Source organism: Propithecus coquereli, unplaced genomic scaffold, assembly GCF_000956105.1.
Source record: "Propithecus coquereli isolate 6110/MARCELLA unplaced genomic scaffold, Pcoq_1.0 Scaffold178, whole genome shotgun sequence".
Lineage (NCBI taxonomy): Eukaryota > Metazoa > Chordata > Mammalia > Primates > Indriidae > Propithecus > Propithecus coquereli.
Window position 1 is genome coordinate 4,879,082 of NW_012142523.1, and position 17,905 is coordinate 4,896,986.

General features: G+C 58.6%; 3 protein-coding genes across 5 annotated transcripts; 2 read left to right on the forward strand and 1 right to left on the reverse strand.

Annotated features, from left to right (window-relative positions):
- The first annotated feature begins 916 nt into the window (after positions 1-916).
- Positions 917-3,877, forward strand: TEKT2 (tektin 2 (testicular)). Its single transcript, XM_012642246.1, has 9 exons — positions 917-1,124; positions 1,209-1,334; positions 1,521-1,726; positions 2,257-2,400; positions 2,480-2,594; positions 2,772-2,879; positions 3,009-3,152; positions 3,324-3,403; positions 3,573-3,877. The coding sequence occupies exons 1-9, from the start codon at positions 969-971 to the stop codon at positions 3,784-3,786; spliced, it is 1,293 nt and encodes a 430-aa protein (XP_012497700.1). The 5' UTR covers positions 917-968; the 3' UTR covers positions 3,787-3,877.
- A 512-nt stretch (positions 3,878-4,389) lies between these two features.
- ADPRHL2 (ADP-ribosylhydrolase like 2) lies at positions 4,390-10,474 on the forward strand. 2 transcript variants are annotated; one of them, XM_012642343.1, is made up of 6 exons: positions 4,390-4,648; positions 7,825-7,921; positions 8,196-8,403; positions 8,488-8,672; positions 8,999-9,099; positions 9,648-10,474. In XM_012642343.1, the coding sequence occupies exons 1-6, from the start codon at positions 4,435-4,437 to the stop codon at positions 9,938-9,940; spliced, it is 1,098 nt and encodes a 365-aa protein (XP_012497797.1). In that variant the 5' UTR covers positions 4,390-4,434; the 3' UTR covers positions 9,941-10,474. The 2 variants fall into 2 exon arrangements, with proteins under 2 accessions (XP_012497797.1, XP_012497798.1); XM_012642344.1 differs by having other exon boundaries at positions 4,407-4,648; positions 8,554-8,672; positions 9,648-10,471.
- A 3,457-nt stretch (positions 10,475-13,931) lies between these two features.
- On the reverse strand, positions 13,932-16,604 carry COL8A2 (collagen, type VIII, alpha 2). 2 transcript variants are annotated; one of them, XM_012642345.1, is made up of 2 exons: positions 16,436-16,604; positions 13,932-15,850 (listed from the first exon to the last, which is right to left on the reverse strand). In XM_012642345.1, the coding sequence occupies exons 1-2, from the start codon at positions 16,602-16,604 to the stop codon at positions 13,932-13,934; spliced, it is 2,088 nt and encodes a 695-aa protein (XP_012497799.1). The 2 variants fall into 2 exon arrangements, with proteins under 2 accessions (XP_012497799.1, XP_012497800.1); XM_012642346.1 differs by having other exon boundaries at positions 13,932-15,855; positions 16,562-16,602.
- Positions 16,605-17,905: the final 1,301 nt, after the last annotated feature.

The window sequence follows — 17,905 nt, forward strand, 5'->3', positions numbered from 1 at the left end:
AACCCCCGGCCGGGCGCCCCTCGCCTACCCTAGAGGCCTCTGCGGACGCCGCCCAGGACGCCCAGCTGGTGGCCGAACTCAACCCAGTGGCCGGCGGTGGCTGCTAGGGGAGGGGGCGGTTGCCTAGCAACCGGGGGCGCCAAACAGAGCAGCCTGGAGACGGCGGCCTGGAGACGGCGGCCCGGAGTGCGAGCCCTGAACGAAGGTAAGAAGGCGAGGGGGGCGCGGGCGGCGGGGCTCCCGCTGAGGCCCAACCTCTCCCTCCCTCCTCCTTCCCCGGCCCAGACGATTCTCTCGCGGCGGGGAGGGCCTCGCTGGGAACCAGACCGACCCCAGCTCCTCCCGCCCGGCCCCCCGCGCCCGCGCCGCCTCGCCCGCAGAAGGCGGAGGAGGGAGTGCGACGACCACACGGGGAGGCCCCGCCCCGCCCCCGGCCCAGGCTCCCCGGTGCCAGCCGCATTGTCCTGGAGAGAGAACTGGGCTTGTTCCCTAACATCCCCACGGGGCCTGGCCCACGGCGGGGGGCGGGGGCGGGGAGAGAAAGCTGAACTAGACGTGGTTGCTGGAAATACGGGTAGAAACTGGATTTAGGGCTATTTTTCCTGCCAACTCCCCCACCAAGGCATTTGGCACTACACATACACACACCCCAAAGGGCTTCATGATCCCCTTTTACCTGCTCCAGGACCTGCAGGGTCCAGGGGTTTGTGCCTGCAGGTGGATGGGTGGGAGGAAACTTAGTTAATGCCTCACACGAAGTTGAGTAAAGCAAGGGCTGTTCCCTAGCAGGCTGCTGGCAGGAAGGGACTCAGAGCAAAATGGGTAGGAGCACGTCCTGCCTCTGTGTGGGGCGGCGAGGTCTTTGCTCCAGAAGCCTTCTCCCAAATGGTCTCCTGCAGCCCTGTTGGCCCTCTACAGGTGGTGGAGGAACAGGCCTAGGCGGTTCTGACCCTCCCGGTCCCTGAACCATGGCCACACTGAGTGTCAAGCCGAGCCAGCGCTTCCAGCTGCCCGACTGGCACACCAACAGCTGCCTGCTGTCCACCAATGCCGAGCGGCAGCGAGATGCTTCCCATCAGATCCGCCAGGAGGCCCGAGTCCTCCGCAACGAGACCAACAACCAGGTTGGGGGCAAGAGCCCAGTCGGGTGGGCAAAGGGCTAGCCCCCATCCGCTGACACCCTCTTTATCTGGCTCTGTCTCTTCCAGACCATTTGGGACGAACATGACAACAGAACTCGACTGGCAGAGAGAATCGATACTGTCAACCGGTGGAAGGAGATGCTAGGCAAGAGTCTGACGGATTTAGACGCTGAGATCGACACCCTGACAAAGGCAGGCAGCTAGCGCTGGGTGCCGGGACGCAGTGCTGCGAAGACCCGCCCCCTCGATCCCCACATCTGGGTTGGGGGTCGTGAGTGGCATGTCACTCCAAGACACTCACTGGCCCCTCTGCTAAAGTGGGGATAAGAGCTACTTCCCTGTCATGGCTCCACCAGCCTCCTGTGCCCCCTTTTCTAGCTGAAGGAGTCAACAGAGCAAAACCTGCAGGCCAAGAACCTGCCTCTGGATGTGGCCATCGAGTGTCTGACCCTGCGGGAGAGTCGGCGAGACATTGATGTGGTCAAGGACCCTGTGGAGAATGAGCTGCATAAGGAGGTGGAGGTCATCGAGGCCACCAGGAAGGCCTTGCAACAGAAGATCAGCCAGGCCTTCGAGCAGCTCTGGTAAGGGGGAGATGGGCCACTGGCACGTTCACGAGCACTTGCAGGTGCCTCAAATGCGGAACACAGGTATCGTGGATAATGGGACAATGGCAGCTGGCTCTCATGCTACCTTTGGCCCCTCCCGTGCCTGTGACAGAAACCGCCAATGGACTGTAGCGCTCTTGCCACTGCCTGGACATGGTCTCAGAGTACGTCTCACGCACGACCTGGCTCTAGGCAGCCAGGATCAATTGATTGAAAGCATGAGAGATAAAGCCCGTTGGCCGGCACCCCTGAGTGCCTTATTGTGAGTGTGTACGTGTGAGTGTTGCGCCCCATGGGTGTGTGTGAGCACTCGGTGTCACCGCTTTGTCTATGGGCAGCTCATCTAGCTGTGCTGGTCTTCGTTTCAGCTGCAGCAGCAGCTCCAGTGCTTTCTGCTGGGAAGAGTCGTCCCAGCCTCAGTGTCCCTCAGTGTCCCTTTAGTCCGATGAGGCCTGCATCCCGGGGCCTTGGGGGCTGGTTCCTGATGGAGTTTGCACTCTCCCCAGCCGCCTGCAGGAAGTCCGACAGCAGCTCAGCTCTGACCACCGCGGCAAAATGGAGACGCTGGAGATCGACAGAGGCTGTCTCTCTCTCAACCTCGCGTCCCCAAACATCTCTCTGAAGATCAATCCCACACGTGTCCCCAAGGGGTAAGAGGAGTGTTCAGTCCGTCTCTCCTCCCCTCATGGGCCACACCCTTAGGACCCTGTTATTTCCTGCCACCTGCAGCTCCACCACACTCCAGGAGTGGGATGACTTCAGTCAGTTCAACAAGGCCCAAGCGGAGGCAGAGATGAAAGCAGCCATGGAGCTGAGGGAGGCCATCGCCCTGACGATTGCCGAGGTGACTGCCCACCCCCCAGCCTGCTCCTCCACAGCTAATGGGTGGCCCGAGTGGACAGCCAGCCCTGACCTTTTGTTCCCTGTTGACCACGTGGCACCCCTTCCCTTCACTTGAGCAACATCCTCAGGTGGCCATGAGCTTATCCCTCTCCTTGCCTTGCCTGCCTCCTGTCCTCAGACCAACAACGAGCTCGAAGCCCAGAGGGTCACAACAGAATTTGCCTTCAGGAAGCGGTTGCGGGAGATGGAGAAAGTGTACAGTGAGCTCAAGTGGCAGGAGAAGAACGTGAGCCTTCTCCTGGGGCCCGGACTTGCTGCTGTGGGATGAGGAGCCGGATGCCCAGCCAGGAAGCCCTGGAGTAGCTGCACCGTGGTGAGTTCACCTGGTGGACACCAGTCACTCTGTCCCCTGCAGACCTTGGAGGAGATCGCTGAGCTGCAGGAGGACATCCGGCACCTGGAGGAGGATCTGCGCAGAAAGTTACTGAACCTGAAGCTGTCCCATACCCGGCTAGAGGCCAGAACCTGCCGGCCCAATGTGGAACTCTGCCGGGACCAGGTGCGAGGGTGTCCTACTGGGGCACGGGCCCCCTTGCTAAGGTTCCCTCAGGATCACACCCCAGCACACATTCCTGGTGGAGCAAGGGCGCTGCCACAGGGCAGCACTCAGGCCTGCGGTCAAGGACAGCATGGCTGACCCGGGACTCCCAACCCACCCCTCTGCCTCCAGGCCCAGTACAGCCTCACTGACGAGGTTCACCAGTTAGAGGCGACCATCACCGCCCTGAAGCAGAAGCTGGCACAAGCACAGTAGGTTTGGGAGTAGGCAGGAGGGGCAGAGAGACACCGCCCTCCGATGGGGCCTCTTGCTGCCTACCTGTTCCCCCGGGCTTTGTCTTCCTCACTGAAGGCTGGCGCATCCAGCCCACACCTCCCGGCCTCACGCAGGGGTGGTGGGTTGTCAATGCTTCCTCCCCAGGGACGCGCTGGACGCCCTGTACAAGCACCTGGCCCGGCTGCAGGCTGATATTGCCTGCAAGGCCAACTCCATGCTGCTGGACACCAAGTGCATGGACACCCGGCGCAAGCTGACTGTGCCTGCTGAGAAGTTTGTGCCTGAGGTGGACACCTTCACCCGGACCACAAACCGCACCCTGAGTCCACTCAAAAGCTGCCAGCTGGAGCTGGCCTAGCCCTGGAGGGCTGAGGGAGCAGGAGAAGCTGAAGCTTGGGTGGGAAATGGAAGAAGCAGGAGAGACTGAATCTAATAAATGTGTAGGTTCTTAGGCTACGCTGCTCTCTGCTACCCCTGCACCCCTGCACGGAGCCCACAGGAGGGAGAGGGTTCTGACCTGCCCTCCTGTGTATGGAGGAGCACAGATGGGGAACATCATCCCCCCAAAGTCCATGCTCCAAAATCCATTCCTCCTCCCCTCAGGGAACCCCTCTCTGGGCTAGGCCACCATTCCCAGGGCTTTAGCAGCGGAGCCTCCACCTAGCTCTGCCCCTGCCCCAGCAGGCCCTTGCCTGCCCTTTTGATGCCTAAGGGTGATCCAGAGGGGGCCAGGAGCACAGTGGGAGAGCTCAGTGGGGGTGTCTGGGCCCGAGTCCGGGACCCTTCAGTGGCCGTCATGACCGGTTGTGCTGGCCATTCACAGTGAGGAGAACCGGAACTCAAAGCCGAGGCTGGCGGGGGCTGCGCGGCGCCGCGCCTCCGGGCCGCTGGGGGTGCTGTGCGCCGGGGAACGGCGCGCAGGCTCCAGGCCACTGGGAGGCGCTGTGGGCCAGGGAGGAGGGAAGCGGCGCTGCGGCACCGGAAGTGGCGGCTGGCCGGCGCGCGGATGGCGGTGGTGGCGGCGATGACGGCTGCGGGAGGCGGCGGGGCTGGCGCGGCCCGCTCCCTCTCGCGCTTCCGAGGCTGCCTGGCTGGCGCGCTGCTCGGGGACTGCGTGGGCGCCATCTACGAGGCCCACGACACCGTCGACCTGACGTCAGTCCTGCGTCACGTCCAGAGCCTGGAGCCCGACCTCGGCACGCCAGGGAGCGCGCGGACAGGTGGGCGGGGCCGGGCGCACATGGGTCACGCCCCGCCCACGGGGCCTCCAGGGAGGGAGCGGGAGGGGACAGAGTCCTGGGTGTGGACCGGTCAGGCTGTGATGGTCAGGCGGAGATGAGGCTGCCCAGGGCAGCGGGGCCGGAGTCGGATGACCCGCAGACACCTCGGACTCGTGGGTCCAAGTCCGAACTCCTTTTTACACGTTTCGCCCCGAACGTTCCCCATGTCGGGGCATGGCAACACCGCCGTCTCAGCTGTGCAAGCCAGAAACCTGGGCGTCATTCTCCTGGATTGCGCCTGCTCCAGTATGCAGATGCCCTCGATTTATGATGGGCTTACCTGCCGATAAACCCATAGTAAGTCGAAAATATCCTAAGTCAAAAGTGGCATTTTCAACTTACAGTGTGCCTAGCCCCATCCTGAGTCGCGGAGCCTACTGAATGAATATTGGTTTAGCACCATTGTAAAGCCAGAAATGCTAAGTTGGACCATCTGTATACCATCTGTATACCCCCTGCCTTGCTGACTTGGCCTGTTTTATCCAGTTCTCTGGAATCTGTACACCACCAGCTCATTCACGACACTGCAGGGAGCGCACCTCTCAAAGCATAAATCTGGTCGTGTCCTCCCCGCATAAAACCCTGCTGTGATTTCCCAATTACCCTTAGGTTAGAACCAAATTTCTCAACTTGTCCTACCTGGCCCTACCTCCGCTGCATCTGCGATTTCATCTTATGCCACCCTTGGCCTTGCTTTCCGTCCTTGGGTTCCTCTCACGCCATACTTCCTCTAGCACGAGCGTTTGCACCCTGCTGTCCCTTCCCTAAAGCTAACTCCTCTTCCCCTTTACTTCCCTCGTGTAGACAGCTCATCACCGAGATCTCAGCTCAGGTAGCAGGTCTGAGGTCAAGGAGAGGATGTGAGTTTTCCTGGAGCCATAGTCAGAACCTTGGAGAACGCCCATATTTAAGAGCAAGGTGGAGGAGGGGGAAGGGAGTAAGGGAAGGAAACAGTTTGATAGGAGAAGCAGGAGGCCTTATCAGCCATACCTAGGAAAAGAATTTCAAGATGCGCTGGGTGCAGTGGCTCATGCCTGTAATCCTAGCACTCTGGGAGGCCGAGGCAGGCGGATTGTTTGAGCTCAGGAGTTCGAGAGCAACCTGAGCAAGAGCGAGACCCCGTCTCTACTAAAAATAGAAAGAAATTAATCGGACAACTAAAAATATATAGAAAAAATTAGCCGGGCATGGTGGCGCATGCCTGTAGTCCCAGCTACTCAGGAGGCTGAGGACAGTAGGATCGCTTGAGCCCAGGAGTTTGAGGTTGCTGTGAGCTAGGCTGATGCCGTGGCACTCTAGCTCAGGCAACAGAGTGAGACTCTGTCTCCAGAAAAAAAAAAAAAAAAATTTCAAGATGAAGACACTGGTGTCGCACTATAAAGGGGGAAAAATCTGGATTTAGAAAAGCATTTTCAGTGGTTAAGGAGGAAATGGAAAATGAGAAAATAGTATGGTTTGGTATGAAGGGAAGGAGAGAGATGAGTTATATAATAGTTGTGAAGACAAATGGAGGGATGGGTTTTTATTTCATTTTTGGTTCGATGTTAAGATGAGGAAAAAGTATGTTTTAGCTTAAGAGATGTTTTAAGACCTTTGGATACAAGTGACAAAAAAACCCTACTCAAAATGGCCTAAGTAAAAAGGGATTATATTGGCTGACTTAACTGGAAAGTGCAGAGGTAGGTCTGGCTGCAAGCAGAGCTGAATCCAGGGACTCAGATCATCTCCCCAAGGCTCAGTTCCTCTCTGTTGTTCAGATCTACTTTCTTCTGGGTGGTCTTCACTTACTCTGGCAGGCCCTTCCTATGGGACGGCCCCCAGCAGCTCCTTGCTCCTCCCAGCTCAGCAGCTCCAGCAGAGGAAGAGTTTCTCTTTGCAGCATTCCCAACCAAAGTCCCAGATTGGGTCTCACTGGCCTGGCTTAGGTCATATGTCCATCCCTAAAGAAGGGAATGGGGGTGCTGTTTGATTAGGCTGGAGGTGGGGTTGGTGCCATGCCCTAGTCACCTGGACTGAGAGTGAGAAAGGTGGTTCCTGCGGGAGAATGGGTGCAGTGACCTAACGAAAACAGAATGGATGCTGTTCCCCCGAGGAGGGAGAGGTTGAGGATACAGGAGAGAAGGGACAAAGGAGAGCTAGGTCCCCAGGGGAAGGGACTGGGATGGCTTCGTCTTGGACCAAGGGTGACTCACCCCTTCTGAGGGGGCCTGGGGAGTGCAGTTACAGATAAGATACCTGTTAGCTGCTCTTCTTGGCGAGCAGGAGGTAAGGGCCACCCAGGGGTGGGAAGGGAAGAGGAAAGCAGGGCTTGGGGATTGGGAGATGCCGAGAGGGGGTGCAGCAGCCATTCAAGAAATGGGAAAGGGGGCTTCATTCTCTGTAAGCAGCTCTTCCACAAATAAGACCAGTCCCCTGTCCCTGGCAGGCTCGTAGCCTGATTGAGAAGTCACAAATGACCCGCATTGCAGTGTCGGAAGCGCCAGGGCAGTCTTCACGGGCACTCAGGAAAAGGAGATGGGGCGAGTGGAGGGATGGGAGCAGCCCCGGCTGGGAGGAACCCGATCCCAGCCCCACAGCTGGTTCTGAGTATGTGTAGGGAAGCAGTGGGATATAAGATGGGTGAGGGAGGAAGGAAGGAAGGAAGGGGCTTGACACAGAAGGGCTTTGAATGCCAGGGCCACGAATTTGGACCTCATCCTGAAGGCAGCAGAGAGCCATTTTGAATAGGAGAATGAGCTGAGGAAGGTGGTAGTCTACTCTTAGGAGGAACGCTCAGGCTGCGTGGGTAGGTTGGATCGGAGGGTGGGAAACGTGCAGGTTTAAGAGGCTCTGCCTATAGCCCAAGCAGGTTGTACTAAGACCGGAGCTGCAGGGGTGGCAGCCAGAAGGGGATGGACGGTTTTCTTTCAGAAATCAGTGGGCCACAGTGATTGACTCAGAATAAAGAACTGCTGAAAATCCTAGGGCTGAAATCCTAGGGCTTCCTAAAGCCCAGAACACTGGGCAGGAGAAGCTGACTTTAGGTGGTTGTGGGTGTGGTAGCTCTAAAAGGAATGAGCAGGAGGCCTCCACTGTGGAGCCCTGCAGCTCGCCTCAGCCCCATCCTCTCCCCACAGAAGCCTTGTACTACACAGATGACACAGCCATGGCCAGGGCCCTGGTGCAGTCCCTGCTAGCCAAGGAGGCCTTCGACGAAGTGGACATGGCTCACAGGTAAGGGGCGTGGTCCTGGGTTTAGGCAAACCGAGTGAGCAGAGTTACCACACCCCTTGACCAGAGGAATGTCTGTGCATGCCCAGGACCACCCCCCCAACCCGGCAGGACCCTGTGTCTAAGGCTGAAACAGCTTCCCAAGCTAAAGATGACAGCACTGCTGGTACATCCTTAGGTCCCCAAGGCTTCCTCTTTTTCCAAACCAGCCCAGTTTTCTTTCCCAACTCTGAGAGGCATCATTGAAACCCCAGTTCTGTCTCTCTTCTCTCCCTAGGTTTGCTCAGGAGTACAAGAAAGACCCTGACAGGGGTTATGGTGCTGGAGTAATCACTGTCTTCAAGAAGCTCCTGAACCCCAAGTGTCGCGATGTCTATGAGCCTGCCCGGGCCCAGTTTAACGGGAAAGGCTCCTATGGCAATGGGGGCGCCATGCGGGTGGCCGGCATCTCCCTGGCCTATAGCAGTGTGCAGGATGTGCAGAAGGTATTCAGGGTGGGCTGGCTTCTGGGCTTTGTCCTCCCTCTTCTGCAGTGTGGGTTCTATGACAGCAGGTCTTCTCGTCCCTAGTTTGCCCGGCTCTCAGCCCAGCTGACACACGCCTCCTCCCTCGGTTACAATGGTGCCATCCTGCAGGCCCTGGCTGTGCACCTGGCTTTGCAGGGTGAGTCTTCCAGTGAGCACTTCCTCGAGCAACTCCTGGGCCACATGGAGGAGCTGGAGGGTGATGCCCAGTCCGTCTTGGATGCCAGGGAGTGAGTATGGGGATGGAGGTGTGTGGGTGTCTGCGGGTGGGATGGGGCACCTGGCATTGCCACAAGCTGAAACCTTCCTTCTTTAATGGCAGACCCTAGGGAGGGTCTGCAAGCCCCTTTGCCTTGTTTGTGTTCCAAGGGTCTCAAGGTCCCAGAGAACAAAACGACCTGCTCACACCTAGCCCCCTCCCACCTCCTATCTGGGCACCTATGTGGGCTGCTGGCCTGACCATGTCCCTACTCGCTCTCACGCAGTCCCTTCCCCCTGCCCGGCGACCGCACCCTGCTGGATTTGACCTCCCTGAAATCTTGCCCCCAACCCACAGGTTGGGCATGGAGGAGCGTCCATACTCCAGCCGCCTGAAGAAGATTGGGGAGCTTCTAGACCAGGACTCGGTGTCCAGAGAGGAAGTGGTGTCCGAGCTAGGTGGGTGGACCTGCCCGTGATTTGTTTCCCCACCTGTTGTCCTTCAGGGTCAGTCCTGGGCTCGGGGAGGGGAATGTGGAGTCATTTTGCCCTGGCCATGCTCTGTAGGGTTCTTGGCAGGGGTGTGACCTCAGTGCCTTCAACCTTGTAGATCAGCATCCCCAGAAATGGAAGCTGACCACCCGTTTTTACAGGTAATGTTGATAACAGATGTGTATGTGCCTAGCACTGGTCCTGGGCACTCTGCAGAATGCTTCGATCACACTTCATCCTCACAGCAGCCCCGTGAGAGGGTTACCAACTTTACTCGCTCTCTGCACTGAGGAGTGGGATCCGAGAGCAGGAATCTTAGTGATTAGTTACCTACTTTCCCAGTCACACGGCCAGTTCCTGATGGAGTCAGGACTTGAACCCAGGTAGTCTCACTCTAGAGCCTGTGATCTCAGTCACAGCCCTGCCCGAAGCCAAGGGTGTTGACATTCGGCAAACAGCCGGATGCCCTGGGGCCCGAGGGTAGGTCAAGCCCCCGTAATCTGGCTTCCCCACAGGGAATGGCATTGCTGCCTTTGAGTCTGTGCCCACCGCCATCTACTGCTTCCTGCGCTGCATGGAGCCCGACCCCGAGATCCCCTCTGCCTTCAATAGCCTTCAAAGGACTCTCATCTATTCCATCTCTCTTGGTGGGGACACAGACACCATTGCCACCATGGCTGGGGCCATTGCTGGCGCCTACTATGGGATGGATCAGGTGCCAGAGAGCTGGCAGCAAAGCTGTGAGGGCTATGAGGAGACAGACGTCCTGGCTCAGAGCCTGCACCGGGTCTTCCAGAAGAGTCTGTGAGGGCCACAGCTGCTGGGGCTCTGCCATGTCCAGTGGGACCAACTACAGCTCAGATCGGAAACCCTGAGATTCCTCAAGCTTGGCTCCCCTGCCTTAGTCTTCCTGTGGTGTGGGGCTGGGGTCTTTCTGGGGGAAGTCATTGGAACAGTGAGTGAGGGGCTGGCGCCTCCCTCATGCCGGGTCTCTGGCTTGCTGCAGAGCTGTCGGCGCTCCCTGGCTCCTCAGTGAGACGTGAGAGACCAGGGTGGGTTTATTTTAGAGGATACTTACGGCATTTTCTTTTATCATCTAGGCCATGGAGTTTGGGGGAGTGGAAATGATCTGCAGTAGCATCATTTCTCCCTGTTGGGTTTTAGCCAATTTGCCAGCAAGCGTCCCCTTGGCTGGGCAGGGCCCCCAAGCAGCAGGTCATGTGGATCAAGGGACAGGCACTTGATTCCAGCTGATGTGGGTCCACACCTGACCCTTCACTATCATGGGGCTTGTTAACAGCTTCCAGTGGAAGTCACAGCAATAAACAGCTTTTGGTAAATCCCACCACTGTTTCCTGCTTCTCTTCTGCCCTGAATGGATCCTTCTCCCGTCGCAGCGTGACCTTCTCAAGCCTAGTGCCTGTCTAGGCTGCACTTTCCCAGGGCTGGGACCCCAAAGCAATGAGCTGCTGTGTTGCCAGGCAAATTCCTCCTGTTCCTCCAGTCGGCTGCCTGTTCTGCCAGGAGGAGCAGAACAGGCATCGTTTGGTGGCTTTTCCTGTTAGAGATCACACAGGGTGGCCCAGACAGCTAGGCCTGCCAGAGGCAGTGAGCAGGAACAGGCCAGATTTTTCTGCTCTGAGAGCCTAACTAAGTAAGAGTTAGGCCCACCTGGGGCAGGAACAGGAACCCTGTAGAAGGATCCCTTCTATCACCAGACTGGCAGCCTTTGGGTGGGGAGGGCATGCCATCGCAGGTGCCCTGGGTGGACCGCATGCGTGTGCCTCCTACATCTTGGGGCTCAGTCAAAGGCCTTGCCCCATGAGGGAGTTTTCACAGCATCCACTTTGGAGAAAGGGAAAGGACACCTCAGACAGCAGGGACATCGAGCATCCTTCCAGCCCCAGGGGAAAGAAGCATGCACGGTCTGCGGCTGTCCTGAGGTCTGAAGACTGGGGCAGGTCTACTTTCAAGTGGGGCTCTGTTAGGCTGGGCGTTTTCAGGGCTTGGATTGTTTCAGGTCTGTTGCCCAGACCCCAGTTCAGGGACAGATCTCTTGCTGCTGAGCATGGCAGGCATGAGCAGGTGCTTTCTGCCCAGGACGGCTCCCCCCAGCCTGTCTTCAGCTTTGGGCCTGGCAGTAGCTGGCCCTCAAGAGCAAAGACTCACGATTTCATTCATAATTTGTATCAGATGTTGAGACTGGGCCCTTGGGCCCTGAGCCAGCTGTCATGCTCCACTACCCCTGAGAGTTTGCAGGAATGTTCCAGTGAAGCTTGATCTGTCTCCCCCAGCTCCAGCCTGCCTTTGGTTTCTTAAAATGCCTCTTGGCATTTGCTTGGCACACAGCCTCAGCAGCATAGGTGTCAAGCATTTCTGATGCGGTGGTGGCAGAAACCTGGGCTGGGGAGCTGGTGAGGAGTGCATGCTCCTCGGGAGAGGGTGGGCACACGAGAGCCGCGGGGCGCTCCCTGGATGCCTCTGCGTCAATGCTCTTTGCAGCACGGCGCTGTTGTGTACAACAGGTTTTATTGAGGTTGTGTCAGTACAGTCGATACGGTTTTTCTTTTCAAAAAGAAGTCCCATTTTATTTGATTCCCCAGTGCATTTTTCCCGAATCTTCTGTGACACAGGGCACATGATAAATATGTGGAGAACTAAGCTTCCTATACCAAGTTGGAAATGAAATGACTAGTGGAAAACATTTAAACCTTAATCTTAAAAAAAAAAAAAATTCAGAATCAGAGTACTAAAAATGCACAAGGTAACGTAGTTTTCTTAGTTAAAATCTGACATTGTTTATCAAAGCTACTCAGTTAAGTGAACACCTGCAACTCGATCCCGTAAACATTTCAGAAATGCCAACCACTCCTCCCTGAAGGCTTCAGGAATGAAATTTGGCAGAAGCTCAGCTCTGTGAAGCAGTTTTTTTGTTTTGTTTTTGGTTTTGGCTCCCCTGGTACCCGACTTAGTCCCCTGGGCTCCGACTGGGAGCCGATTCATTTCTGCCAATCAAAACTGTCCCCAACACATCAGATCCTAGTGGCTTTGACCCAGGGAAGGGAGAGGTTAAGCAAAGGACCCTCAGCAGGAATGGTTTGAGGCTCCTTAGTTGGTTCTCTTGGGTGTCAGGGAGTTAGAAATCAAGTGTCACTGGGGCAGATTTGGGTTTTCATTTCTCCTTTTGAAAGTGAAAGTGAACAAATAGCCTGCTTTGGAGAAGTCGCAGGCAGCGATGCAGGCTCGGCAAGGAGCGTAGGGGAACGCAGCTGAGCAAGTAGTCAGCAGTCATCCTCCGCTTTCAGCATGGGCAGTCCAGCAGTGTGGCAAGGCCACGTCCTGAATGACCCAGGCTCACACTTGGTACGGGGAGGTGGGCTGGTCCGGTGAGGGCCGAGGGCAAGGCCTCCTGCCATGGCGAAAGAATGTCCACCATCCCCAAAACTGATCCTCTCAGCTTTACCTGCTTATCGTGAACGAGGGGCCGAGGGCTCGGGAGGGGGCCCTGCCTGTTTCCTGCAGAGGAGCTCTGATCCGGGAGAATGGCAGAAATGTCCCAAGCCAACTCATTCCAAAGGGGCCTGCTGGCACCCTTTCTCTCAGAGCCTTGGCCTCCCGGGCCCTAATCTTGCTGAGAACAGGAAATTGGAACCAGAGGGTGGAAGGAGAGGAAGCCCCCACAGATTAACCCCTCTAGCGTACACCCCCACCCGCCACATGGTTCTTACTAAGGAAAAGCAAGCGGGAGCCTTCTCTGTTCCCAAGCTTGCGTGCACCGTGTTCAGAGAGGCCAAACAAGAGGCTCTCTGCTTTGGGGATACCTGGGTTGGGGTGATACCCTTACAATTTTATATGAGAAAATCAGCCCACTTCTCCATAGGTGAGAGAAGGGGAGGCACACCCACGTTTGCTGATTGTCAACCCTGCCTCCTGCCACCATGTGCGCTAGACACTTCACACAGTTTGGTCTTTCTGGCCTGTGGCCGTCCCTAGGGGCCTGTGTGGCTGCCCCCATGCTAAGCAGAGCCAGAGTTCGTGGCGCAGCCCTGGAGACAGGGTGGGTGTGAAGAGCTGCGGCCCGCCCCGGATCCACGCCCCTACCCCTCACAAACTACCTCCCATGGCTGCAGCTGAAGCAGTGAAAGGGGGGTGACCCTTCCCAGGAGACTGCAGAGAGGGCCACGCAGCTTTACGCGCCATTCGCAGGCCCGGTGCCACAGCATCACCACTGGGGTCGCGGTCCTTGCAGGGCGTCCACACTGGCCATCTCGATGCTGCCCCCACTCCCTTTCCCCTGGAGGGAAACAAACTCCAGGGAACCCCACTGTCATATGCTGGAGGTCCTGGGGGAGCTGGAAGAGCCCCAGCCAAGGACTGTGAGGGAGCCATGCCCTCTTCCTTGAGCAGGTGCCATGTGGAGGCCAGCAGGAAGGGCTGTCCCCCCGAGGTGGAAGGGTGGCGGAGCTCAGCCCCTCTCAGCTCCTTCGAGGCCCAGCAGAGTCGAGGACACACAGGGCTGGGCTGTGCATCCCGGGGCGCTGCCTGCAGACCAGGCAGGGCAGAGATGGGGTGCAGCCCCGACCCTGCACAGACATTTAGGGGGAGGGAACTCAGGCCTGCCCCTTCTGACGACAATCTCAGCCTGCATATAGGGAGAAGGCAAGTCAGTCTCCTCGGGCCAAGGCTGTGGTCGCCTCTGTTCAGCCTGGTTTTTTTCTTTAAATGGAGATTCTTTGGAACTGAAAAGGTCACTCTACCACTAAAGAGGAGGAGGCCAGGGCAGCAGGGCCCCCCGCGGGTTATGTGGGGCAGAGCAAGAATCCCGAAAAGGAGGAGTGGATGTACTCGGTGGAGTAGAGGCCATTGGCCTGGTCCGAGGGCATCTGCACCCAGACCTGGTCGTTGGGCCGCAGCTGGAGCACGGCTCCGCCGGACGCCTGGTCCAGGTAGCCCTTCTTGTACTCGTCGTAGGTGTAGGTGGCTGGCACGTTGTTCTTGTACAGGGCCACCCACACGTTGGTGCCCTTGACGTGCACATGGTAAGCGAAGTAGTAGACACCGCCCACAGGACAGGTGAAGATGCCAGTGGCTGGGTTGTAGCCGCTGTGGCCGTTGTAGAGAGTCCGGTCAAATTTCACAGGCATGCCCGAGGCGGGGAAGGGCGAGGTGAGCACCGCGGTGAAGGCCGGGGTGGCATGCGCAGACAGCTCGCCCAGCCCGAACTGTGGCTTGCCACCCTTGCCCAGCACAGCGCCCTCCACGCCACCGTTGGGCAGGTGCAAGCCTGCGATGCCAGTCTCATCCAGGGCCCCGGGGGCGCCAGGGGGCCCAGGAGGCCCGGGAGGCCCAGGAGGGCCTGTGAGTCCTGGGGAGCCGGGGACCCCAGGGGGCCCCGTGGGCCCGGCCGTGCCGGGTTCCCCCACTTTCCCCTCCCCAGGGAGCCCTGGCAGGCCTGGTTCACCCTTCAGGCCTGGCAGACCCTGGGGCCCAATAGGGCCAGCGGGGCCCTGGAGTCCTGGGATTCCCGAGGGGCCCCTCAGGCCAGGCTGCCCAGGGAGCCCCAAGTCACCCTTCTGCCCCAGGGCCCCTGCCACCCCTGGTCCTCCAGGGCGGCCCGCGAAACCCGGCTCACCTTTGGGCCCAGTTGGTCCGGGGGGCCCATGGGCCCCAGGAAGTCCCCTCTCACCTGGGAGCCCAGGTTTCCCAGCCAGGCCACTAGGCCCCTGGTCACCCCGCATGCCAGGCATTCCTGGGGGGCCTTCGGGCCCTGCCTCCCCTTTAGGTCCAGGGGACCCTCGTCTGCCAGGGAGCCCTGCAGACCCAGGAAGCCCGGGGGGACCACCAAGGCCCTGTGGGCCCTGCTCCCCTGGCTCCCCATCCTCACCTGGCTCCCCCCTGTCCCCCAAGAGCCCTGGGACCCCAGCTGGGCCCCTGTCCCCCTTGGGGCCTGGCAGTCCTGGCATCCCATAGCCAGTGGGGCCTATCAGGCCAGGGGGACCCCGGGTCCCTGGTTCCCCTTTGGCCCCTGCTGGGCCCTGTGGCCCTGGCACCCCTGCTGCCCCTGGCACCCCCACACCATCTACCCCAGGGGGTCCTTTGGGCCCCACAGCTCCTGGCTCCCCACTGGGACCCGGAACCCCGGGAGGCCCAGACTCACCCTTGTCTCCAGGGGCCCCAGGAAGCCCATCCAAACCAGGTTTGCCTAAGCCAGCCGGGCCAGGGAGGCCGGGGGGTCCCGGGGCACCCCCCTGCCCTGGTGGCCCAGGCAGCCCTGGCTGGCCCACTCCATTATCCCCCTTGAGGCCTCGATCGCCTGGGGGCCCAGGCTCCCCCTGGGGCCCTGGCTCCCCCTGGAATCCTGGGGGCCCTGGCACCCCCTGGGCACCCGGTTTTCCAGGGACAGTAATGCCTGAAGGGCCAGGGAGGCCAGGGGGCCCTGGGGGCCCCCGGAGGCCCTGGTCCCCTCGTATTCCTGGCTCCCCCCGAAGCCCGGGCTGCCCTGGTGGTCCAACCTTGCCTGGGAGCCCTGGCGGACCAGCCTTGCCCATCCTGGAGAAGCCAGGGGGGCCAGCAGGGCCAGGCAGCCCATGGAGCCCTGGCTTCCCAGTGCCGGGTTTTCCTGGGAAGCCAGGAGGGCCAGGGGGCCCCCGAGGCCCAGGCTTCCCTGGGGGGCCGGGCTCTCCTTTCAGGTCCATCGGCAGCAATGGTAGAGGCATTTCTGAGAAAGAGAGAGAAGGAGGCGATCAGAGGCTTGCATAGTGGGGACATAGGACCCCTTCTACCCATCCCCAACACTGGTATGAGGCAAGGCTCCCTGCATCTGTTCGTGAAGACCACTCTCCGCTGCTCTCATGAAAGATGGAGTTTAGGGGTGGTCCAGAGGCCATCTTGGGGGCTACAGGGTGTCCTCACCCAGGGCCCCTAGCACTCAGCCTACCAGGCTGGGCCTTCCCCATGAGCTTGCCCTGACTCTCATCCCCACATGACCACAGGTGGAGTGGCCACCAGGTGGCACCAGCAGCCCGCCTTAGAGACAGCTGGAGCAGAACCCCCCCCCCATCCCTCCCAACCTCCCCATTTACCTTCCTGCCCCTCCCCGCTCTGAAGACCATCTGTACCAACATCCTCATCCTGTTTCCAGGCCCTCTGGGGCATCAGGAAGAAAAGTGGAGATGGGAAAATCTTTGGTGGGGATTGAGGGGCTGTAGTGGGTGGGGGATGGTAGGATCTGATCCGGGTAGAGGAGGCAGGGAGTTCGGTGGTCAGGAGCTGTTTGGGGCACTGTGGGGTGGGAGGCTCTCACCCAGGTACTGGCCCTTGCCCTCGCGGAAGGGTGGTCCCACAGGTCCTTTTTGCATGGGCTGCATGTACTTCACTGGGGCGTAGCCCGCTGCCCCGCTGCCAGAGGATGCGTGCGGCCCACACCCCAGCAGCAGCAGCAGCCAAGACAGGGGCGTCAGAGCCCCCCGCATGGCGTCGGTGGGCGTGCTGCAGGGAGGAACAGAGAGGCATCGTCAGCCAGCCCCTGGGTGGTTTGGCATCAGGCCCAGGGCTCACAGAAAGATCAGAATTTAGATATTACACTTGATCTTGGCCAAAGACTGAGAAGTGATTCAGAATTTCGATATTATTCACAAGCGATTCCCAAAGCTACAGAGGTCTGCAGAAGCTACCTCCTGAACTCTTCCGACCCTGCCCGTGGCTGTCCATCCCCACCACCATCTCCCAGGGCCCAGCCTCCCTGGGACAACAGCCTCCCCCAAACCAGTCACTCTGTGCAGCCAGACGTGCCTTCTAGAGCACAATCTGACCTTCCCCACTAAAAACCCTTTGGTGATAACATCCACTGCCATGTGCTGGGCCAGCTCTCTGCCAGGCACTGGGCTGAGCTTTTTAGAGATGAACTAACTCAATCCTCACAACATTTTAGCAAGGTATTGTTATTGTCACCCTCACCTTCCCGATGATAAAACTAAAGCAAAGGTCTCTAGGAAGCAGAACTGGGACTTGACTTGGGTCTGACTGACTCCACGTCATGTTGGTGACCTTCTGGGTTCCCCACTGCCTTCAGGATCAAGTCCATGGTGCTTAACACAGCACTCAAGGCCTTTCTGATCTACTCTGTGCCGGTGTCTCCGACCCTGTTGCCGGCCCCTTTCTCTGCCTTCCCCTCCCCAACACATGCACCCAGTAAACCAGAACTTCTTATAGCCCAGACCTCAAGTGGCCTCACACTTCTGGGCGTTTGCACCTGCTGTTGCTCTGCCCGCAGTATGCTCCTCTTGCATGCATCCTTTAAGGCCCAGGCAAGCTGTCACCCTGTCCTCCATAATGCCTCACTCCTTTGTGCCCCGACCTGACCTACCCCTGTCCCAGCACTGAACTCAGCCGAGAGGACAGGGCCTGGGTGGGGAAGAAGTGCAGGCTCTGGGTCCAGACGGCCAGCCTGAGCCTCCCACTCAGCATCTGGGGGAGCTGGACGAGAAGCTTCTTCATCTGTAAAATGGGACAACACGTCCGCACAAAACTCGTACCTGAATGCTTATAACAGCAAGATTCCTAATAGCCAAAAGAAGCAGGGACAACACAAATATCAATCAAGTGATGAGTGAATAAATAAAGTGTGGTATCTCCATACAATGGAATATTATTTGGCAATAAAAAGGAATGAAGTACAAGCCTTCTAGTCCCAGCTACTTGGGAGGTTGAGGCAGGAGGATCACTTGAGCCCAGAGTTTTAAAAGGCCAGCCTGGGCAAAAGAGACCCCCATTT